This window comes from Tinamus guttatus, unplaced genomic scaffold (genome assembly GCF_059628265.1).
Source record: "Tinamus guttatus ecotype Peru unplaced genomic scaffold, ASM5962826v1 Tinamus_guttatus_pri_ptg000259l, whole genome shotgun sequence".
Taxonomy (NCBI): Eukaryota; Metazoa; Chordata; class Aves; order Tinamiformes; family Tinamidae; genus Tinamus; species Tinamus guttatus.
The window spans coordinates 210,535-233,967 of NW_028288793.1; the positions used below are offsets into that span (position 1 = coordinate 210,535).

The 23,433-nt window shown below is 58.2% G+C and overlaps 1 protein-coding gene across 6 annotated transcripts; it reads left to right on the forward strand.

Annotated features, from left to right (window-relative positions):
• The first annotated feature begins 28 nt into the window (after positions 1 to 28).
• On the forward strand, positions 29 to 22,410 carry ATP2B4 (ATPase plasma membrane Ca2+ transporting 4). Of its 6 annotated transcripts, none has more exons than XM_088526863.1 (21): positions 30 to 266; positions 2,799 to 2,996; positions 3,724 to 3,981; positions 4,789 to 4,914; positions 5,186 to 5,311; positions 7,072 to 7,107; positions 7,763 to 7,924; positions 8,031 to 8,245; positions 8,340 to 8,582; positions 8,676 to 8,917; positions 9,255 to 9,489; positions 10,741 to 10,920; positions 11,088 to 11,175; positions 11,394 to 11,500; positions 13,002 to 13,193; positions 13,284 to 13,497; positions 13,883 to 14,094; positions 14,457 to 14,564; positions 14,676 to 14,858; positions 16,663 to 16,779; positions 22,000 to 22,410. In XM_088526863.1, the coding sequence occupies exons 1-21, from the start codon at positions 71 to 73 to the stop codon at positions 22,303 to 22,305; spliced, it is 3,744 nt and encodes a 1,247-aa protein (XP_088382989.1). In that variant the 5' UTR covers positions 30 to 70; the 3' UTR covers positions 22,306 to 22,410. The 6 variants fall into 6 exon arrangements, with proteins under 6 accessions (XP_088382987.1, XP_088382989.1, XP_088382988.1 ...); XM_088526862.1 differs by having other exon boundaries at positions 16,663 to 16,752; XM_010224314.2 differs by having other exon boundaries at positions 16,663 to 16,855; positions 22,000 to 22,161.
• The last annotated feature ends 1,023 nt before the right edge of the window (positions 22,411 to 23,433 follow it).

A 23,433-nucleotide genomic window follows, 5' to 3' on the forward strand; every position in this document is an offset into this window, starting at 1 on the left:
CCAAGGATCGCCCGGGAGCCTCGGGCCGTTGGAATTTAGGATCCCCCCTCGTCTCGTCCGCGCCGGCACCATGACGAACAACGTGGCCGACCACCACCCCGGGAACTCGGTGGCCGAAAGCAACCATGAGGGGGACTTTGGGTGCTCCATGGTGGAGCTGAGGAACCTCATGGAGCTGCGGAGCGCCGAGGCCGTGGCCAGGATCAATGACTCGTACGGGGGCGTGCAGAACCTCTGCAAGAGGCTGAAGTCGTCACCCACGGACGGTAAGAGGCTGCCGGACACGGCTGACATCCCACAGGGGACACCGGGCTGATGGGACCAGTTTGGGGCCAAGTTGAGCATGGGGCCGTGTTGCGCCAGGGGTTGATCGCAAACCCGGTGGGAGAAGGTCCCGTTCCCCGTGCTCCATCGTGCCCGGAGCATCGCAGGGGCAGCCCGAGGGAGCAGCAACGTTTGGTGCCGTGATGGGTTCCCCCCTGGTGCAGCCCCAAGCACGGAGCTGGGGAGGAAGCCGCTGCTCCGCTCGTCCCGCGCGGCCGGGATCGCACCGGCGCGGGGGACGCGGATGTGTCTGCGCTCGGCAAACTCGCCGGTTATTCTTAGTGCCCAAAGCAGGGGATTAGGGTACGGCACAGCTGCGAGCGGGGCCGGGAAGGAGGGGGCAGCGAGGACAATATTGGAATGTCGTTAGAGAAGGGGGGGTGTCCCGGTGGAAATGCCGAATCCCGAGCGCGAAACAATGCGCGGGGCCTTGCCAAGCGGCAGCGCGCTCGCTCGGGGGCAGGATGGGAGGGGACGGTGGGAAACGAACCCCCCTTGGCCTGTGGCCTCGTTCCGAGGGGGCCCAAATGCTGCTCTGTGGCCCAGATCTTTCCCCCCAGCCCATAGCGATCCCTCCGCTGCTTTGCCACGTGCCACCGCATCCGCAGCGGGTGATGTCCATCGGACACGGCCCTCTTGCTTTGCAGGTGACTTCTGTCATCTGTCCTCAAAACTCCCCTGGCTCCCTAGACCTGAGCGGACAGGGGATTTCGTACAGGCTGGGAATGCAGCAAAACATGGACTGGAGGCCTTGCAGCCTCCTTGTCGCCTCCAAGCTGACAAAGCCCTCGGCAAGACTGGGAATGTTGCGGCTTGGGAGCTGTTTGGACAGGGCCTGGATTTGCTACCAAAAAGCAGGGTTTTTTTGTTTGCTCTGCAAGAGTCTGCTGTGCACCCGGCTCTTAGGGGAGGAAGCCAAAGCTCCGGGTGCTAAAGAGAGAGGAAACGGTGGCTGCGGGAGAGTCTGGGCCCTGCAGGGACATCCCCAGGGGATGCTCCAGCAGGAAGAAGGCCCCTTGGGATGGGGGAAGTTTCGGGAAAGGCTGCATCCTGTGGCTGCGTTGCATTGCAGAGTGCAGGAGGCTTCCCTGTGCCGGCACGTCCCGCGGTGCCGCGGGAAGGCAGGCACAGCCGCTCCACGGCGGCCCCGACGCCGGCGTGAGTCAAAGCGCGCCGCTCTTAGCGATATTTTCCATGCATCCCGCTGGAGATGGTGGGTGGGAAGCGTTCCTGCTTGGGCTGGGCTCCGGGAAGGCCTGGGAGATCCCAGGGTGGGGGCGCCTGGGCCCGCTCTGCCAGCGCGTCACCTCCGCGCCACCTCCCTGCATCCGCATCCATGGGTTTTCCTCACAGGAGCCAAGGGGGTGCGGAGCAGCGTTGGGGAGGACACCAGTTTCGTCCTGCCTCTTCCTGCCGGCCCGGGTGCTGGGATGCAGCCGGTGGGAAGGGTCCCCCCCGGGCAGGGCCGGCGGCGCTGCCAGGCGGCTCCAGGCACGGCATCGTGTCCCGCCGTGCCCCGTCCCAAGCCCTGCCCGCGGCATCGTCCTGCCCTGCCTGGAGCATCTCGGGAGCTGGCGGGAGCCACGGGCGCTCTTAAGGTGGAGAGGGAGCCCGAGGGCTCCGCGCCTGCCCCCGTTAAGGTAGTGCAGGGCACGGGGGGCTGCCCTCGTGCTGGGCCCCCCTGAGCCGTTTTGGGGCTTGAAGGCTGCCCGGGAGCAGGATGCCGATTTTGCATCTCCCATAACTTCACTGCGGATGTGGGGCTAGGAAGCAGCCCAGTGCCAAGGGGGTGTCGTACGTTGCAGTCTCTTGCTGCCCCATGGAAAGGAGCCTGGCGGTCCCTTTCTGCACGCCCTTCTCCGTGCCATGGTGCAGGGTTGCAGCTCAAGCACCGCTCCGCCTTCACGCTGCCCTTCGGGATGCCCTGCTCCTTTCCAGACCCTCGCTACCCGTATCCCAATGTGGGGAAAAACCCCACGAACCTCCCAGGAGCTCCCGCGGGAGCAGCTCCGGTGCCGCCGCGCCAGCTCCTCGCGGTCTCCGCGCCGGCGCCGCGGGCGAGCGCTGGTGCCCGGGGCAGCAGCTCCGCGGCCGCGCTCGGAGACGCTCCCGCTGCGCCGCGTCGCTGGCGGCGGCCGCGGCTCCCTCCGAGCTGGCAGCGGCGAGCGGATCAGGTGGCTCCGACAGCTCCGAGCGCCGCGCTCCGTGCCAGATTTACGGCTAATTTGATGCAGCGTGTAAACAAGGCGCCCGGTGCCAACTGGCATTAGGTGGCACGCGGGCGCTTTGCTCGGCGCGGGCGGCTCGGCTCGCGCTGCCCTTCCCCGTGGGTCCTGCTCTGGGCTCCTCGGGGCCCTGCGGCTCTTGCAGCACCGTGGGGATGGTGGCAGCATCGCAATGACAGGGTGGGAGCGTTGCTGGAAGGTCCGTGGGATGCCCGAGCCTGCACTCGTGTCCCTCTCTGTCCCCCGCAGGTCTGCCCGGGAACCCGGCGGATCTGGAGAAGAGGAGGCAAGTGTTCGGCCAGAACTTCATCCCTCCCAAGAAGGCCAAGACCTTCCTGCAGTTAGTGTGGGAGGCGCTTCAGGACGTCACGCTGATCATCTTGGAAATTGCAGCCATAATCTCCCTGGGCCTCTCGTTCTACCACCCGCCCGGTGGTGACAACGAATGTGAGTCCCCGTGTCCCCGCCGTGTTGCTGTGGGGACATATGGCCTCTGGGAGCCAGCGTGGTCGGAGCCGGGACCTCACTGAGGGTCATCCCAAGGGATATCCATGGTGGTGCAGGCAGAGTCTGCAGCCCAGTGCAGGGTGACGGGTGCTGGTGGCTTTGGTGAAGCCGCCTCTGCTCATCCTTTAAGTGGTGGCTTGTCCCTGTGGGCCATTCCCTGGTGTGGAGGCACTGCTGCTTTTCCTTGGGATGCTCCTTTGGGATCAGTCCGGTGCCTTCCCAGGTCCCCCTGGCTTTCCCCTGGGCTTGGGGCATGGAGGGACAAGGCTCTGTCCCGTGGCATCCCTCCATGTAGCCACGTGGCATTGGGCAAGTTTCGTTCTCCTCCCTGGCCTTGGACTTCCATGTCTTTGGAAGCCCTGAAAAGGGGCAGGGACCTGGAGGACAGAGCGATGGTGACTCGTGCCAAGGCTGAGAGAGGGAGGAGCAGAGGAACTGGAAAAAAAGATTCCCTGGCTCCCCACCCTTGCACGGCGAGGTCGGCCTGTGCCTAGAGCAAAACCCCCAAACAGACCAAAAGGAAAAATAACAGGAGCCAGGGCCGCCCTTGGAGCGGTTCAGGGAGGAGAGATCGGAATGAGCATCCTCCAGGCTCTGCTCCGTGCGTGTTCCTCGAGATACCGGGTATCTCCCGGCACAGCTGAGTGTCCGTCTGCTCCCACCGCAGTGTGCGGCCAGTCGACGGGCGGCGTGGAGGACGAGGGGGAGTCGCAGGCCGGCTGGATCGAGGGAGCCGCTATCTTGTTTTCGGTGATCATCGTGGTGCTGGTGACGGCCTTCAATGACTGGAGCAAGGAGAAGCAATTCCGGGGCCTCCAGAGCCGCATCGAGCAGGAGCAGAAGTTCACGGTCATCCGCAAGGGCCAGGTGATCCAGATCCCGGTGGCCGAGATCGTGGTGGGAGACATCGCGCAGATCAAGTACGGTGAGCGCAGAGGAGCGTGGAGCGGGTGGACTTCTCCGTCTCGGAGCCCGTCGGGTCCTTCCCTCTGTTTCTGTCCCTTTTGCCTCGAGGGGAACGGCGGATCCTGCTGTCTCCTCCAGTTATCCCTCCCTGGCCGTGCCGTTTTGCAGCACGTTTTGGCCGGGAGCGGTGGGAGATGCTCCCGTATAGGCAGGGATGCTCGGCTCACCTTGCTGGCCAGAGCAGGGCTCTGCGGGTTGACGTTGGCTTTGGGATGAAAATGATTCATTTCCGTAGCTGTGTCCCCGCCAGTGAGAATCCCTGTAGCAAGGAGTCCCTCGACGAGGGGATTAGCAGCTCCAGGCAGCCTTTGGGCTGCCATCGATCCCTGTCCTTGCTTACCAAAGGGTAGGCTTGTTCTGTGCAAGCTCCCAAAAGGAGCTAGTTTGTGCCAGCCTGGTGTTGATTTTAACACGGGGATTTTTCTCCACCTCTGTGGGTGGGTGATGTGATCCTGAGACAGTCTGAAGGTATCAGGAGGCATTGGGAGGGATGTTGCTGATTCAGTAAAGCTGATATGGGAAAGCGCCAGCTGATTTACTGAGCAAAGGGCCTCAAAACTAATGCTCTTATATGTCAGTAAGATTTTAGAGCTATTAAATGTCATGCTTTAATACCAGCCTTTGCATCCTTTCCATCTAGATTAAGTCTGAGATTGGTAAAATGATTCAAAAATGCAGAAAGTCTCTTCTTAAGACACTGCAGCAAGGGCTGAGCTGAGACTTGCCAGATCTGGGCTGATCCTTAAGGCTCTTTCCTTCTTTCTAGGTGACCTCCTGCCATCAGATGGCATCCTGATCCAAGGAAACGACTTGAAAATTGATGAGAGCTCCCTGACTGGGGAATCAGACCAAGTCAAGAAATCCCTTGAGAAAGACCCCATGCTGCTGTCAGGTGAGGCTCTCGGACAGAAAACCAAACCTGTATCTGAAGTGCTTATAGGGAAGGGAAAAAACCAAACCCCACAAGGTTTCAGGTTGCTTTGAAGTCCTAAGCCTTGGAGCTTCCATGGAAGGAGGTGCCTTGGGAAGGAAGCTTCCCTCGGCTCCCTCCGGCGAGGTCTGAGCAGCCTCACGGGGTTTGGGTTTGTGCTGGTGATGGAGAGGAGGCTGCTCCATGTCCTGCTTCCCAGACCTGTCTCACTGTGACCTTCCTGCTGTGCCAGGTACCCACGTGATGGAGGGATCGGGACGGATGGTGGTGACTGCTGTGGGTATAAACTCGCAGACGGGAATCATCTTCACTCTCCTGGGTGCAGGAGAAGGGGATGAGGAAAAGAAGGTGAAGAAAGGTAAGGAGATGCCTTGAACCTGTTTTTTTTTCCCTTCCTTTTGCTTTTCTCCCAACCCTGGGAAGCATCTACCAGTGTGCAACAAGCTCTGGCCATGGCTGTGTGGTAGTGCATGGCCCAGGCAGGTACAGTGAGTGACAACATGGGGGAGACCTCTCTGCTCTGCAGCCTGGGGAAGGTGCTGCAAGAAACCCCCTTATGCGGCTCCTTCCTTGGCTCTTTGGCTCCTCTAGGACGTGGCCTCACCTCTCTCCTCTAGCCAGCTGCAGCCTGGGGTTACGGGCCGGGGGACAAGGCCCGCGGGGACAGGCCACGTCAGCACTGCCTTGGCGCGGTGCTCATCGCCCGCCTTGCGGTGGGAAGGTGACTCCTGTTATCCAAAGGTCATTGAAGACGCGCTGAGGGTGTCTCCTGGTGTCCTCGGAGCTGCACGAGTCAAAGTGCAGCCAGTGGGAAGGAGGGTTTTCGGTGCCAGGTGGGTGGAGGGTAGGAGAGCAGCCAGCTGGGCTGAGGTTCCTGGTCGTGCTGGGACTTGAATAGTTTCCTGCCTCGGCGCTCGCTGCTTGTTTCCCTGCTCGGCACCGGCCGTTCTCACTCGGGAAGGGTTCGGAGCCAGGCTTGGGAGCCGCGGTCTCCGCACAGCCCTGTCCTGCGGGTCTGGGCTCGCAGGGAGCTGGCATTGCCCCGTGCCGGGTGCGCTGGCGTCCCGGGACCGGGGAGCCGGCCCGGGAAGCGGTGCCAGATGGGACAGAGGCCTCTCCTGGCAGCCGTCGCAGCTCCGGGCCGCTCAACCGGGACAGCCCATTGCGGTGCCGCATCTGCTTCCCGATGGGATGCTGTGAGGGGCGTGCGGGAGCATTGAAAGCCTCCCCTGCCCAGGGCCAGGAAGGCCGTAGGAGTAGTTTGGGGTAGGGGTTTGCTCTGGAGCATCCAGTGTGGGGTCTGCAAAGCTCTTAGGGTTTCCCACCGTCTTGCCAGCTATGTAAAAGCAGGGATGTGTGGGGAGATGTGGAGCGGCTCTGCTGTTAATGGTTCTGGAGGGGGGAAATGCCCCTTTGCTGGGACAGGGAGGTGCAGGGAATCTGCAGAGCTGCCTCCATCCCACCTCCCCGTCCGAGGGAGCGGAGCTGGGCCAGGAACCTGGTCCCATGGGGCTCCCGGGACTGCAGCAAGCAAAAGCCACGGCCAAGCTCTCCAGCAGCCAAGGTGCAGCAGGGTGGCAGCGAGGGAACAGGCAGAAACGCTAGCAGAAACGCTCTGGTGCTGCTGAGGCTTCTCCTGAGGATGGATTTTTTTATTTTATTTTATTTTTTTCCTGAGCTTGGTGTTTTTTCCAGCCTGTGTCACTCAGCCCCACAGCAGAGCTGGCTCTGTGCCCTGCACTGGGGCCTCGGTGGTGCCCAGGTTGGGAGTGAGGGTTTGCACGGTGCAGGCCGAGGGATCCGCCGGCACCCGAGAGCAGCAGGATCTGGGAATGCCGGCGCTCCTCGGCTTGTAGCAGGTGATCGCAGGTGCTTTGCAGGCAGGGAAGTGCCGAGAAAAGGGACACGCAGTGTTTGGAAAAGCCAGGGAGCACCTAGGAATCCTGCGCATCCCGGTGCCGGAGCAGACAACAGTGTTGGTGCCCGAGGACGGGTGGTTTGTGCGGTCGCATCTTGGAGGGGACCGGAGCAGAGTGCAATCCCTTGGATCAGAGACCCTCCAGCCGGGAATGTCGAGATCCCTGTGCTCAGCCCTCCCCCCTTTCTCTCTTTGAACAGGTAAAAAACCCGGAGCCCCCGAAAATCGCAACAAAGGTAACCAGCCTCTCCATCCTTTGACCAGCACCACACTAACTACCGAGCATTCCTCCTTCCTTCCTTCTTTCCTTCTTCTCATGAGTCTGTGCTCTTTACTCCGGCGGCCTCTCCGTGTCCGGGAGAGGGTGCAACGGGGCCGCAGCCCTTTCCCGGGATAGCCTCGGGTCCCGATCCGTCGTCGCCTTCCCGCTGGGCACGTCCAAGAAGCCACGGGCGGTGGGGAGGGCTGAGCGCGGAGCTGCCGCCGCCACCGTTGCACCCTCTCCTGCCGCGGCCGCCTCGACTCCGTGAGCGTCTCCTCGCCCGTGTTTCTCACCCTGTTCTTTGCAGGCTGTGGAGGAAACCCATTTTTCCACACCTTTCTCTCTCTTTCTCCACCTCTCTCTCTCCTCAGCAGTTTCCCTCCTTCTCGTCAGACTTGTGTCCGGGTGCGTGTTTTGTCCGTGTCGGGGTCTGCGAGGTTTCCATGTGCTCGGAGGCGTGTGTGTTGCAGGGAACGTGGTGGGGGTTTTGCTGTTGTTTTTTTATTTTTATTTTATTTTTTTACTCTGGGTTTTCTCTTTTCCACCACCATCTTTCTCGACGGTGCCCGAGAGGTTTCTCTGGTCTCTCTCCTATTCACACGTGGTGTCTGTTTTGCCCTGGGCTGTAGCTAAAACACAGGATGGTGTGGCCTTAGAGATCCAACCCCTGAAGAGCCAGGAAGGGGTGGAAAATGAGGAGAAGGAGAAGAAGAAGGTGAAGGTCCCTAAGAAGGAGAAGTCGGTGCTGCAAGGGAAGCTCACGCGCCTGGCGGTCCAGATCGGGAAGGCAGGTGAGTTGCGGTGGCTCCGGAGGTTCGGTGCGTGGTCTTCCGTGGAGGTCTCCAAGTGCTTCTCTGGCTTGTGCATCTTCACCTCCTCCTCTGCCTCTTCCTGCAGGGCTCATCATGTCGGCCATCACGGTCATCATCTTGGTGCTGTACTTCGTGATCGACACGTTTGGGGTGCAGGGCCGGCCCTGGCTGGCAGAGTGCACCCCCATTTACATCCAGTACTTCGTCAAGTTCTTCATCATCGGTGTCACCGTGTTGGTGGTGGCGGTGCCCGAAGGGCTCCCGCTGGCGGTCACCATCTCCCTGGCCTACTCTGTCAAGGTGAGGCCATGACACAGCAGGGCCCCAGTGGGGTGTGAAGGAGATTTGGCCTTTTCTCTAACCTTTCTGGTGCTGGTTGTGTCACCTGCTGCAGAAAATGATGAAGGACAACAACCTCGTGAGACACCTGGACGCGTGCGAGACCATGGGCAACGCCACGGCCATCTGCTCGGACAAGACGGGCACGCTCACCATGAACCGCATGACCGTGGTGCAGGCCTACCTGGGGGACACGCACTACCGCCAGATCCCCGACCCTGAAGCCATCCTGCCCAAGGTCCTGGACCTCATAGTCCATGGTGTTGCTGTCAACTCTGCCTACACCTCCAAAATCCTGGTGCGTCCCAGCCCCTCTGGCCATTGGGCTCTCCTTGCAGCTCTTGTCGTGCTGCGCTGAGGTTTGACTCTTCTTTTCCTTCTTCTTCTCCAGCCACCAGAGAAGGAAGGGGGGCTGCCCCGGCAAGTGGGCAACAAGACGGAGTGCGCCCTGCTGGGTTTTGTGCTGGACTTGAAGCAGGATTACCAGGCTGTGCGGAACGAGGTGCCGGAGGAGAAGCTCTACAAGGTCTACACCTTCAACTCGGTGCGCAAGTCCATGAGCACGGTGCTGAGGAACAACAACGGCACCTTCCGCATGTACAGCAAGGGAGCCTCCGAGATCATCCTCCGCAAGTAACGGCCTTCCCTTGCTACGAGGTCTTCCCATGGGCTTTTGTGTAGCCTTCTGGCACGAGCTTGTCAGCTTTGGGGTCGTGGTGCCTTGTGGAGAAGTTGTGGGAGCTGTGGGATGGAGCAGGGAGGGAGCAGGTCATCATGGTGCTGTCTTGCAGATTCTTTGCTGTGGTTTGATAAAGCACTTGGGAGCTGTGGGTCAGAGGGATGCGCCCACTTTACAGATGAGGACCTGAACAACGAAGGGAATGGACTTTTGCAATTAATGTTGGGTCTTTCCTGAGCACCTCCCTAAGATGAGTCTCTTCTAATCTCCTCTCCCTGTTCCTGGCGTTAGGTGCACCAGGATCTTGGACAAGAATGGTGATCCCCGGATATTCAAGGTGAAGGACCGGGATGAGATGGTGAAGAAGGTGATAGAGCCCATGGCCTGCCATGGCTTACGGACCATCTGCCTGGCCTTCCGCGACTTCCACGGTGACACTGAGCCAGACTGGGACAGTGAGAACGAGATCCTGTCCGACCTGACCTGCATCGCCGTGGTCGGGATAGAGGACCCCGTCCGGCCCGAGGTATGGATGCCCCTGCAGCACTGTGGCTGCCCGGTGCCCATGTTTCAGGGTGTTTTCACACTAATTTTGTGCACTCTGTTTCGTGGGGTCTCTGCACTAGCCGGATTGTGGTTCCACACGTGGTTGAAAGCTGCATGGAGACACCAGAGATGATGGAGGGTGTTAGGGGAGGGCAAGACTGTTCCTCACCCTTTCGCCCGCTGGTTCCTCCCTGGCAGCTTGCTGCCCCCTGCTCTGCCCAGGGTGATGGGCAGGCAGCTGGGCTAATGCAATCAGCCCTCCCATACCTGCCTTTGGGTTGCGTCTGGGCGCTTGCCCCCGTGCTCCTGCTCCGCTTGCATCATTTCTTAATTAGACGTTGAAGTATCTGGGCTGGGGAATTGCATTACAGATGCCCTGTCTGTGCCGGCTCTGGAGGCCGTGATTCAATTTGCTAATTCCTCGCTAATATCCTCTTCCCCCACCGCTCCGTAATAGATAAACCCATTAGCGCGGCCGGCGCGGCGCGGGGCCGAGCTCGCCGCCGGCCGCGGCGCGGGGCGGATGCGGTGCCCCCGTTTGATGGATTGCCCGGCCGTGCCTTGGCGCCTGGCCCCGCGGCGTGACGGGCGGCAGGCAGTGAGGTTACCTTCCCCTCAGGGCGGGCGCTGGCTCCTCTCGCGCTGCCGGTGCCGGAGGAGCTGCTCCGAATAAGCACGCGAGTCCGGCCGGAGCCGCCGAAGGGGCAGGACACGGAGCAGCCACGCGGGATCTGCGGTGACGAGGAGGGCAGGACGCTCTGCGGTGCCCTCGATTGCTGGGGGTTGCCTGGAAGGCCCCAGAATTGGGGCTGTTGAGCCTGGGAGGGGGTCTCAGCTCAGCAGTTCCTCACCGAGCTGCTGCTTCGTGGCTCTGCTTCCCATTTAAGGAAAGTGGGAAAGAAGCCCCGTGGCTCTGCCGGGAATCCTGATACAGGGATGCATGTCCGTGCACGTGGTCCCCGTTTCTGCAGGTTGTAGGGCAGCAGTTGGCCCCACATGCCCATGCAATGGGCCGGAAGGGACTCCCAGCTCTTCCCCTTGTTTTTTTCACACTGGGAATCTGGGCCACTCTGCAGAGAAGTGAAGCAGCCACCTGATGTGTCCTTGGGCACAGTCCAGAGGCTGCCTTAATTCTGCTTCTCTCCAGCTTCCCAGAGCCCCTTTTCCGCGTGGGCTGAACCCAGCTGGGCGCTCGCTCGGTGCTGCCCTGGCTCCATCTCTGCCCCCTCAGGTGCCAGACGCCATCCAGAAGTGCCAGCGCGCAGGCATCACCGTCCGCATGGTGACAGGGGACAACATCAACACCGCCCGCGCCATCGCCACCAAGTGCGGCATCCTGCTGCCGGGAGAGGACTTCCTGTGCCTGGAGGGGAAGGAATTCAACCGGCTCATCCGCAACGAGAAGGGAGAGGTGGGGACAGCACCCGGGGACAGGGTGAGCGCGGGCTGTGATGGGTGCGGGTAGCGATGCTGCAGCCGAGACCCCCGGATCCGGCTGGGTTTCCTCCTCTCCTTGGATATGGTTATTGCGCCAGGGGGGATCCTCGGCATCTTGCTCACGTGCACCTCGTCCCGCAGGTGGAACAAGAGCAGCTCGATAAGATCTGGCCCAAGCTGCGCGTGCTGGCCCGCTCCTCCCCGACGGATAAGCACACGCTCGTGAAAGGTGAGCGCGGCCGGGGGCTTCTCCCTCTGCAGGTCTCTCCCCACCTCTTGTCCTCCAGGATCATCGCTGGTGCTCCGGAGCACCCCAGGCTGCATCCCGCAAGGATGGGAGATGCTCCCGCTGCACCCTTGGGTGGTTGTTGCTTCCTGCCAAGCTGCTCTGCTGCTGGGAGCCTGGTCGGGGTCTTGCCTGCTCTGATCTCCTTGTCCACGTTCCAGGAATTATCGACAGCACCATTGGTGACCAGAGGCAGGTGGTGGCCGTGACGGGAGACGGGACCAACGATGGCCCAGCTTTGAAGAAAGCCGATGTTGGATTTGCGATGGTATGGAGTGGCAGGGGGGTCCTTGCTCTGGAGAATCATGTGTATTCCAAATCTACCTAATGGCTTTAAAAACATAAAAGAAACCTTCTTTTTTTTGAAAGATGATACAGGTTGGTAGTGAAAGATTGCTGGGAAACAGTCCGCTGGTAGCCTGGCTTCCAAGTGGACTTTCCTGAGCCACCTAGAAGGCCCTTGGCGAGTTGCAGGTTTTGCAGAGGGCTCTGGAGCTGCCCAGGGGTGATGCCTGCAGCCAGCGCGTGCCCTTGGAAGCGGTGCCCTGCCTGGCCTGGTTTCCTAATGCGTGAGGTCCAGGAGGATGGTGGGAGCCCAGTAATTGAGTCTGGCTTGGTTTATCTCTGCAGTTCTTCACCCAGGCTCGTAACGGGCAGGCCAGGCTCCTCTTGCGGCACTGGCAGTAACCTGGGTGGTTTATTTACAGTGAAGAGCTCTGATCTCCAGTTCGTTGTTTTTCTTTGCCTCCTCTGGAAGAGGCAAGAAAATAAACCTGTCAGTTTTAACTGGTTTCCTATGAATTGTTTAGGTTTTGGTAGGTGAGCAGGAGCTGGCTGCAGGAGGGGACTGTGTGTGAGCCCTTGTACGAAGCTGATGTGCAAAGGAAAATTACTGGGGTGGGGAAGAGAATTTCTAGGAAGCTGCTATAGATGTGAGTATAATTCCTGAGCTGGAACAGCAGAAGGGAGTCTGTCCCTGGGGCTCTGCATAGTCCGTAGGGCATCCCAAGGAGTTGGGATCAGCCGGCACACGTGCTTCCCTCAACGGCTCTGCCTTCACCTTGCCCTGCAAAAAGCAGGAATTCCCGACTGAGATGTTGCAAATTCCAAAGAGAACTTCCTGTGGGCAGGTACCTGGGGAAGCAGCTCTCCCCGGGCAGGGCACGATGCTGGTGCCCGGCGCAGGCGGCTGCGCGCGGATCGGGCGCCTCTCGGTGCCCGCGAGGAGAAGCGCAGCGAGCGGAGCCGCTCGCGCCTGGCCCCGGGTGGCTCTTCAAGAGGCTGCAGGTGGCCGTGGAGCAGATCTGGTGGCCACGGAGCAGATCTGGTGGCCGGAGCTCTGGATGGAGGGCTGTGACGGGGACCCTGGGCCAGGCAGGCTCATGCTGTTGAGCTCTCCTGCTCCTTTGGGACTCCTGGCTCCCCCTCGCAGCCAGGGAGCGCAGGTTTTCCAGGCATAAGGAGGAGGCAGCTGCTTATAAGCTGCTCTCCTGCTTCCCTGCACCGTGGTCGCTCCATGGGAGCACTTAGGGCTTTGGGCTGAAATGCTGCGCTGGTCCAGAGCTCCAGGTGGGAGGCAAGCTGGTGTCCTGCAGCCAGAGCAGAGCTCGGATCTGGCATCCAGCTTCCCTGCTGCAGAAGCAGGTCTGGTTCCCACCTCTTTTGGCACCAGTTTTGGCGCTGTTTCTGGGAAGAAGCAGAGTCCTGGAGCCAAGATGGGCAGCTCGGAGCTTGGCCGATGACTCACGGCTGCCACTTGTTCCCTCAAGGGCATCGCAGGCACCGACGTCGCCAAGGAGGCCTCGGACATCATCTTGACAGATGACAACTTCACCAGCATCGTCAAGGCGGTGATGTGGGGACGCAACGTCTACGACAGCATCTCCAAGTTCCTGCAGTTCCAGTTGACCGTCAACGTTGTGGCCGTCATCGTGGCGTTCACGGGTGCCTGTATCACACAGGTACAGGCAGCCAAAAAGGAAAACGGGGAAAATTGTGAAATGAGGATTGCAAAGAGGGAGCGTAACGGGTTGTCCCTCCTCTCTCTGCAGGACTCTCCCCTGAAGGCTGTGCAGATGCTGTGGGTGAACCTCATCATGGACACCTTCGCATCCTTAGCCCTGGCCACCGAGCCCCCGTCCGAGTCTCTGCTGCTCCGCAAGCCCTACGGCCGCAACAAGCCGCTCATCTCCCGCACGATGATGAAGAACATCCTGGGGCACGCGGTGTACCAGCTCACTATCATTTTCACGTTGCTTTTTGCAGGTAAGGCCCCCAAAAATGGGTGGGAGTGGTGCAGGTCGGCAGACCATTCCCTTACCTGCAGAGTAGTGTTGGGGATCCTGGTTCTGAGCCCAGAAATCCTAGGGCAGAGTTTTACTGAGCGGGTAGTGGTGCATGTTGGTGATAATGAAAGGATTCTCAAGAGTGTGGGTCTTGCTGGGAGCAAAGATGGTTTTAGCCAGGAAAACGTCATGTTAAGGTCTTTGAGAGTGGGCCAGCATGGGAGAGACTGTCTGGGTTCTTCAGTACTCGTTTGAGATCCTAGTTTCGCCTCGAGCAGTGCGGAGCTGGAGTAAGGAACAGGATCCCACCTCCCGATTCCTCCAGCCTTCCTCATCCCTTCTCCCAATACTTCTCGCCTTCTTAGGGGAGAAGTTTTTCGACATCGACAGTGGCCGGAATGCCCCCCTGCACTCCCCGCCCACCGAACACTACACGATCGTCTTCAACACTTTCGTCATGATGCAGTTGTTCAACGAGATCAACGCTCGCAAGATCCACGGCGAGAGGAACGTCTTTGAGTCCATCTATCGGAACCCCATCTTCTGCACGGTGGTGCTTGGGACCTTTGCAGCTCAGGTGAGGCCCTCGGAGCAGCATGGGGATGCCTGGCGGGGCAGCATGGGAGCTTCCCAGGTAGGACCTGGGTCTGCCACCACCTCAGCTATTGGCTCTGTTTTTCCCTTTATTCTTCTCTGGCAGGTTCTTGGTGACATAAAACCTGACGCAAGGGCCTAAAATGTGTTGGGAGATCCCAGGGCTGCCTGACATTGCTGTGGTGTCCTGTAAAGATAGTAGCGTAGATACTAGGTCCTTGTTTCTCCTGTGATCAAAGGCAACGGAGAAGCTACGTGGCTTGAGGAGACCCCGTCTTCCCTTGGTTGCCCCGGTGCTGCCCTCTGAGCTCCTCAGTGTGTGACTTGTTCTCTCCTGTGCTCTAGATCATCATTGTGGAGTTTGGTGGCAAGCCATTCAGCTGCTCCGGACTCACGCTGAGCCAGTGGTTCTGGTGTATTTTTATTGGAGTGGGAGAGCTCCTTTGGGGTCAGGTAAGAGCCAGCCTTAAAACGTTCCCTGTGCCCCGTGCCGCTTGGCATACGGCAGCCAGTGGTCTTGGTGGTGCCCAGCTAAGGAGCTGCTCTCTCCCTGCCTCCCCGCAGCTGATCTGCACTGTCCCGACCAGCCACCTGAAGTTCCTGAAGGAAGCTGGCCATGGCATCACCAAGGAGGAGATCCCAGAAGAGGAGCTACCCGAGGACGTGGATGAGATTGACCATGCTGAAATGGAGCTGCGGCGCGGGCAGATCCTGTGGTTCAGGGGTCTCAACAGGATACAGACTCAGGTACTGCAGGGCCGTGGGGTTTCCTTTTCTTTCTATTTCTCTCTTCCCAGGGGCTCTGTCTGGAAAGAGGTGGCTGTTGCTGCTCGGAGGATGCCATCACCTTGTGGGCTAGGTTTCCCCCACCATCTGTGCCTTTCTGCTCTGGTTGGAAAGCCAGAACAGCCTGTTTTTGTGGGACAGCTTGGGGAGATGCTGGCCTGTTCTGATGCAGAGCAGGGCATCCTGCAGCTCTGGACAGGCCACCCAAATGTGCTGGCAATTGGCACCTTGCTCAGCAAAGAAGTGGGTTTGGAAGCTCTCTGGAGGGGCCTTGGGTCCCTCCTGGTGTGTTGAGTTATGCAGTGGATTTGGTTTTGAAGCTGCTCTCGGGGGCATTGCTGGGACACCGCTCCTGCTGCCCTATACAGGGCTCCATCCTGGTGGTGCAGGAGACATTGGACATCATGACACGTTCTGGGCGCACTGGAGCTCGGCTTTGTGCTCTCCCACCTGCGCCTGCTTTAGAGCCTTGGCCTGAGGCTGGTTTCAGCTTTGGGTTTGGAATAACCCAGAGACGAGGCCGTGCTGAGCTCTGCCATCGGGGCAGTGCCAACAGGAGATGGAGCACAGAGCAGCTGGGCCTCGTGCTGTCCAGATCCTCATCCTCCCTCTCCTCGGGGGCAACGCGTTGCCGGGCTTGAACAGCCAAGTGCAAATCGGCCTCGGCTGGTTTTTCTTGCCGGGAGGCTGCGGTGATGGGTGACGGTTCGGAGAGCAGCGGCTGCGATCCCTGATCCCGGCTCCGCAGTGCTCTGGGTTACCAGGCTGTTTCAGGAGCAATCCGGGTGGTGGAGGGACGGTAGGTATGAACATGTGCAGAGGCTGCATGTGCCTTTGATTCTGGGTCCTCCCTCTGAACCAGGACACTCTGGGTATCTCTCCTGGACACTGCAACTGTTGGAAAGTCCTGGAGTCTCTTCAGCTGCTCCCTTTCTGGCTGCGAGTTGGGCAGAGCAGCCTGCAGGTCAAACCAGAGCCTCGAAAAGGCCTCTGACAGTGTCCTGAGCCAACATACCCGGAAGGAGAAGGGTTTTCTTCTTCATGGCCCAACCTGGTGCACTATGGAAAAGAGGGTGTCTCTGTGGAAGGAGATTGAAGTGGGCAAGGAGCAAAGCAGTAAAAATATCTCCAGGGCACGTGAGAACTGTGGGCAGCTCTGCAGGCGCTGCCCCTTTCCAGGCTGCAGCCAGGAGTGTGGTGGCCAGGGCAGCAGCACAGGGCTCTGCAATGTCCCACTCAGCTGGCACGTGGGGAAAGACCGGGTATAAAGTGCCTGGGAATCCCACGCATCCGGCTCCTGCCTTGGAGCACGGAGCGACGTGGGGGCTTCCCTGCCGCTTCCGCGGCTGCCCCACCAGCTCCGCTTCGTGCACGAGCCCTTTGCCGAGCGCTGACCTCGGAGCGGGCTTGTCTTGGAGCTGCTGGGCATGTCGGCGCAGCTCGGGATCTGGCTGCCCATCCCATGGGATGGAGGGATTAGGGACGTGCTCCCAGTGCGGGGCTGCCGAGGCCCCTCCTGTGGTGGTTTAAGCCATGCAGCCCCCTGCAACCGAGAGCAAGGCAGCTACTCTGCCCTAGAACCCCAGCCGAACCGGCACGGGGCTTTGGGACCGCGGGCTGGGGGGCTCTCCCCACCTCTCCGTCCGTCCTTCTTCCTTCCTATCCGTGTGTCTGCCCGGCCTCCCTGCTCCCCTCCGCTCCGTCCCCGACCCCTCTCCCTTTCTCGGACTGGGGCGACGCTATCTCACTCTCTCATTCTTTACAGATGGACGTAGTTTACACATTCCAGACCGGCGCCTCCTCTTTGCAGGGAGCCCTCAGGAGACAGCCTTCCATCGTGAGCCAGCACCACGATGTAAAAAATGTTTCTAGCCCAACCCATGTAGCTCTTTCCTCCGTCAATTCCACTCCCACCACTTCTGCTGTTGCTGCTGCTGCTGCATCTCCTCCTGCGGGCAGTGAGTGATAGTCTATTACAATGCATGACTTCTAATAACCACAGAGAGCACTGCACCAACATAACCCAGCCTGTTCTCTCTCCCTCTAACCTTTGACCAACACACTGGTTCCTAAAATGAAGGATGGGGCGGGAGAACATTTTAAATTATATTTTTTTATGCTGTTGCATCTTTAACAAGGTTATGAGACTTTCTAGTCCTTTTATTTTTCCCCTTCCCCACCCCATTCCTTGTTGCTTCCTCTTTTATTTTTATTTTTTATTTTTACCTCTTCTCCTCCTTTGCAGGACTGATGTATGAGTCCACCCTCCTGAAGGGTGCAAAATTGGCCTTTCTTGTTTAAAGAACCGTGTGCTAATGAGCAATTAAAAGCACTGCTGCCAAAGGGGAATAATGCAGCCAAATGCTGCAATTTCCTCCCGATGTGGCCGTGCCTGGCCCGCGAGGGCCGTGCTGAGGAGAGGGGTGGCGTGCCCAAAATTGGGGTTGTGGTGACTGTGCTTGGGCTGGCCCGCAGCGGGTAACGTGTCCTGGCGTGTACCCGGGCTACGGCAACGGGGGTTCTTGCACGGGGGTGCGAAACGGCCGGGGCTCCCCCGGTTGCCGCAGCCCGGCCGCAAGCACCGAAGCCCCAGAGCTGCCCCGACGTCGCTCACCCGCAGCTGAGCCCGCTTGTAAGCGCGTGGCCGGCGCCTTCACTTGCATGTTGTGCCCCTCGGAGGGCGGCCGGCGCCGCGCGCCCCATCGCGGCATCGCCGTCCCCCCGCGGCGGGCGCCGCTCCACGCACGGCGTTTTGCAGCGTGCGTGGAGCTGCGTGACCCTCTGCACGCACACCGAGAAACCCTGCTCGGGAAAACACGGGCCCCCACGCTGGATTTGGGGCTAGCTGTGGGTTTCCAGCTCAAGGGAACCCCCTCTGTCGTATCATGCCCCTCTCCGTGCTCGTGACGAGCTGGGTACACGGGCCTGCGAGCAGGCGCGTGCGAATTCTCTCCGCAGGGCTTTGCCAGACTGTGAGTAGGTAGTACATCTTCCTTGGATAATTGGCTTTTTTATTGCACAGTCATTTTCTTTGTTCCTGTCTTATTAAAGAAACACCCCTGGCGACTTTTTGAATAGCTTTCAGTCTCCGCTGTTTACGCACTGTGGGAGAGAAGAGAGAATTTCTGATAATTTTTGTTTTCTCTCTATTTAGCCAACACTGATGCCTGAATTTTATTCTGTTTAACCCCAGTGTTTCTGAAGCAGCGCAGCTGCCTTCTGTTCCCGTCTGCATCTGAGCACTGCCCTGACTTTCCAATTGGAAGAAAACCTGCTTAGAGGGGTGTCAGGGCAGTGGCCTTGGGTGGACAAGACTCAAATGCAGCCCGTGCAGGAATGTTCTCCCTGATTTGTCACCAGGCAATAGATAACTTGGATGGCTTGTGCCCTTCCAGCCGTGAGCTTTACCAAACGCTAACCCAGGGTGCTAAGTCTTCCCTCTGTTTTCTGTCTCTACTGTGCTCTGTTTCCCTCTCTGCTGCTTTCCTTCCCTCCAAGCTCCACTTTCTGGAATATGGGTTAACAGAGTCCCTCTGTTCCACTCGATCTCTGGGAGGAGAGTTATCCCAGGCTAGATCCCTCGCAGCTCCGAGCGCTGCGTTCCCGTGGGTGCCGATGGAAGTGGCTGACCCATGGGATGGTTTGCAGAGCTCAGGGCTGTCTCACTTCGGAGTTTTGGCCTGGTTCAAGGGCCCTGCAAGCCAGTGGTCCGTGGTGGAGCTCATGCTGGCTTCTCCCAGAAGATGCAATTCCCATCTCCATGTGAAAAATGGTTTTTAACCAGCACTTAGTAGTGATGCAGCTGCTCAGTGGCCTGAGATGGGAATAAACTCCAGGCTTGGAGGTTACGCGGGTTGCTGGAGGTTTTGCACGGATGGTGACAGGGAGGTTGACGTTCATCCTACGCTCCCAGTGGGCTAACGTGGCGTTTGTGTCCTACGGTGCTGATCTCGGGTCCTTTTTGTACGGAGACGCTTCCCAAAGGCTCTTTGGCTCCAGGCTGTGTCGAGCAGTCGGACCCTGCTGTGGGCGCAGGGTTTCCAGGCCGTGCCGGTGCCGGGCTCGGAAGCGTGGGCGAGAGGTGCCGTTTAGGCACATCGGAGGCTCTGAAGAGTTGGAAAGTGTCTCCTCGAGGGGTTTCTGGTGAGAGAAGCTGCCCCTTGTCTTACTGCCAGCCCAGGTAAACTGTCCCGTGTCCCTCCTCCAAAACCTAAGGAGATGGCCTAAGGAGAAACCCTGCAAGGAAGGGGTCTGTTCTGAGCCTCAGCACCTGCTTGTTTGAGGAGGGCAGTGGCTTTATTTGCACTGTCTGGCTTATTCAAAACATTTTCCTGCTCTCGAGTGCCTTTGGCAAAGGAGCATTTATTTATTGAAGGTCAGAAATTAGTTGTTGCAAGAGATGCTCGAGTCACAACAAGAATATCCGAGGAAGGGTGTAGCAGAAGTTGTTGGTGCAGTGGCAGGGAGAGAGCTTGCACTGGACTAATCCTGAAGTTACTCTAAGTCACCTCAGTGCCCGTTAGCTTCTCCAGCCCTGTTATTCTTGGTTAGGTGTTTTGTGTGCTGCTTCCTTAGGGGTCGGTGCTTTGATTTGTCCGTTGCCATTTGGGGATGTCGGTGTTGGTGGAAGCTGGTCCAGCCATCTCCCTGCTCCTGGGCCTTGGCACTAAACACCGAGTTCCTCTAGGATCTCACTGTGGTCATTAGTGGCTCTGAATTCCTGTTTCCAGCCCCTAAACCCTCCATTTCCACAGGCCGCCCGGTGCTCTGGTGTCACGGGGGTCCCTGGCTGATGCCCCTCTCTTTGGGTGTGTGTTGTCCAGCCTGTGTATGTGTGCGCCTGTCCCTGTGCCCGTCCGTGTGTGCGAGAATTGGCTTGTTTCTAGCCGGGATGTGCCGAGCCTGGGCCGGCGGGATGCTGCGGTGCTGCCCATGGCACTGTGGTACCATCTTGGAGATGGATGGAGAACAGACTCACATCCCTTGTCAGAGGGGACCCCTGGAATATCCTGCAGGTAAAACCTCCAAGGTTTTGGGCACCTCGAGTGATGCCTCAGGGCTGGTTTTTGTGCGTGTTTTGTTGTGCTGAGACCAAAGATCTCTAGGAGGCTCTCATGGCTCTGGTGCTCTTGGCTTCGCTCCTAGCCTGCCTGTGGTACCAGCAGAACAAGGAGATTGTTTAACCTGGCTCATCCCCACACTTGGAAGGGGCTTGTCCTCTCTGTTCAGGTGCAGATCTGCAGCATCTTCCCGAAGGACTGGTAAAATACATAGATGTATATATATATATTTTATTTGCCTCATCAGCTTGCAGGTGATGCAAACATCGTTCTCCCTCTGGCAGCTCCGCGTGGTCTCTGCTCACTCGGCTCCAGGCCGAGGGACAGGGAAGCTCCAAGGCTTTGCTCCCGAGGGCTGAGGAGTGAAGTCTCACTGTGGTTTGAGGGCAATTCCTTCAGAAAGGAGCAGTCAAGTTCTCCTGGCCTGAAGCACTCCCTGGTTAACCAAAGAATCTATAATACACTGAGAACTTCAGCAAGGTATTTGACCCTTGCTGACAACTTCTGCCAATAGTTCTGCCCTTGCTTCGGAAAGAGAGGGGAAAATCTAGTTTCCAGGTGGCTGGAAGGGGGATGCAAGGCCCAAGGGTGCTGATGTGCCCTGTTGTGGTGAGATGAGGTCCTCTCTGCAGAGAGGCTACTCGTGGGCGCCGTGCTGGTGGGGACAGCACGGTATGAGGTGCATGGGGACTTCAGGGTTTGCCACGTGTGTGATTTTCGCCAGATCCTCTGTGGCCTTTGGGGTTTGCAGTAAAAGGCCAAGCCATGTGTGTGATTTTTGCCAGATCCTCTGCGGCTGGGGAGGCTTTGGGGCTCTGCACAGGAAGCCCCTGTGTTTGAAGCTCTCTTGCAGTTTACGCCTTTTGGCACCTTGTGGTTGTAGCCCCGTCATCGAGGGGAGCCAGGGCGCTCCCCGGCACCCGGGGTGCCCGTGTGGCTTGTCCCTAACGTGCCCATGTGAGTGCTGGGGTGGCTGCAGCACCGAGGGGAGAGCCCTGCGCTGCCTCCTTCCCTCTTCCTTTGCTGGACCTGCTGCTCGTCACCCCTCCACCCGCAGCATTCCAGGCTGGATTCCCAGAGGAGCGGCAGGGAGAGCAGTGAATCCAGTGCCAGCTGCCGTCCTGCCTCGTTTCCAGCCCTCTCCCTTCTAGAGCAACGGAGGTGGCACTGCAGACCCTTAGCTGTCCAAGCTGGGCTCTGCATCTCCTGCTTGTAACGCCTCGAGCCTGGCTTTTGGCAGTGCTGAGAGCCTGGGGGTTCACAGTGGCTTCCAGCAAGGTTTGGGCTTGTTTTTCATGCAGAGCATCCCAAAGAGTAGCTGCCTTTGGGAAGCTTTAGGTGCCCTCCAGCATGTAGGGAGGGATCCGGAGCGCCAGCCCGGGATTAGGTGGCAGCAAGCAGGGAAACTCGCACGGATCTGGCTTCCTTCTTGCATGATTAGCTGGGTCCTGTTTTCGTGGCATCCACTGGGACCCTCTGCTTCACATGGGCCTGAACAAGTTTGTGATGCCTGTAAACCCATTGCTTTCTGTAGGTCTAAAAATGAAATAGAAAAAAAACAAACGCATCACTCCCATAGTAGAGTTTTTGCCTGGAAGTGAACCCACTGTGTTTGCCTAACCCACCTTTTTAGAGCTGTAGTTCCACTTTTTTGTCCTTGTTTACACACACAGATGCGCGTGCACACACATAATGACAACTAATGCCTTTTGGCTTTCGTTCATTCAAAATGACCTGTTTGAGTTGATTTTTTTTGTGTGTCTTTTCTTGCAGCTTCTGAAGTCGCCCCATAGTTGGTTGATTCCCCATCACACACCTAGTGCCTGAGTCTGATCCATGTTGGCCCTCCTAGTTCACCATAGATCTCTCATTTTGACTTAGCTATCTGTTCAGTGGTGGTGATTGTTGTTGTCCCTTTTTTTATTTTATGGTGTCTTTTTTTGTTTGTTTTAATTGTGTTTTATTTCTCCTGGAAGCTCTGGCCTCGTGTCGCCACTACTAACGTCTCTCCTTTTCATTCCCCTCGCCTGGGCCGCCGGCAGATCAAGGTGGTGAATGCGTTCCGTAGCTCCTTGTACGAAGGCCTCGAGAAACCCGAATCCAGAAGCTCCATTCATAACTTCATGACTCACCCAGAGTTCATCCTGGAGGAGGACGAGCCTCGAACACCATTCCTTGACGGCGCCGAAGACGACCCCGAGACTGATGGACTCAAAAAGCAAGGCAGGGGTAGCCCGGATGGATCTACGGCCCTCAACAAAAATAACAATGCAGTGGACAGCGATCAAGTCGAGGTCACCGTCCCGGAGGCCGAGAGCCCCTTACACAGCTTGGAGACATCGGTTTGACCTTAGAACTTCAACCCCCCCCTCCTCCTCCACCTTCGCCCCTCGCCTGTGTGATAGCAGCACCAGTAACTGATCACACACCGCGGTCACTCCATGTCAAACTGCTCATCCGTATATCTTTATTTTTTTCCTTTTTTTTTTAAACAATTATTTCGCAGCGGGAGCCAGAGTACCACATTGCTGGGTGTTGGGAGGCGGCTAAGCCAAACGCGTGCATCCTCATCCTTGATTTTCAGTGGTACTCGCCCGAGCCAAACAGCCAAGTCCGAGAGTTGGGCTCCATGCATCCGTGGGGGGGTTCACTTTGAGAAATGCATGTTCAAAGGAAGCTCAGATCGTCGTAGTCTTACATGCACGCTCCCCGCCGAGGGCTGGGGGTGCACTTGTGACTTTATTTTTCCACTTGTGGTTTCTAAGGTTTGTTTTTTTGTTTGTTTTTTTCTGTTTATTTTTCTCCTAATGTTGGGGTTTGTTCCTTTGCTCGTGAAATTGGCCCCTGGTAACGTGGAAGCGGGGGAGCTAGCAGCGTGGCGCGGAAATTGAGCAGCCAGGGGAGGTGTTTACCTGCAGGTTGGTAGATACAGGGATGCACACCAGTCTTCCACCTCTAAAAACGGTACCTTTTTGGAGCCTTTACAGTTGTGTGTGCAGGCACCGCACGTGTCTCGATTTCCAAAGCAGTAGCTGTTAGACCAAGGGATGAAGGGGACTTTGCTGTCACCTTGCTGGATTTGAAAGATGTTGGGGTTTTTTCCAACAAAACCAAGGTGGAAGTGAACTGGCAGTGTGAGAGTGGTGAAGAGAAACCCCGGGATCGTGAGACATGGGACTGCCTCCTGGGGGATGTTAAGAAATACCCCTCTCCTGCTCTTGAATAGCTGTGAAAGTCTTGGAAGAGCCACGCAAACCTTTCCAGCTCCTGCCAGCAGGAACAGAGGAGCTTTTGGCCCTTGCATGTTGTGGCTTGTGCATTTAGGCTTAACTATTTCCTACCATGGAGCAGGAGCTGTGGTGAACTCTTCAGGAGCCCTGAATGAGCGTCTGGGTCAAGCCATAGGTCCTAGAAGGGACAAACCAGGTGGGCTCTGGAGCTGCTGGAAAGGAAGGAGATGGCCACAGGTCTCTCCT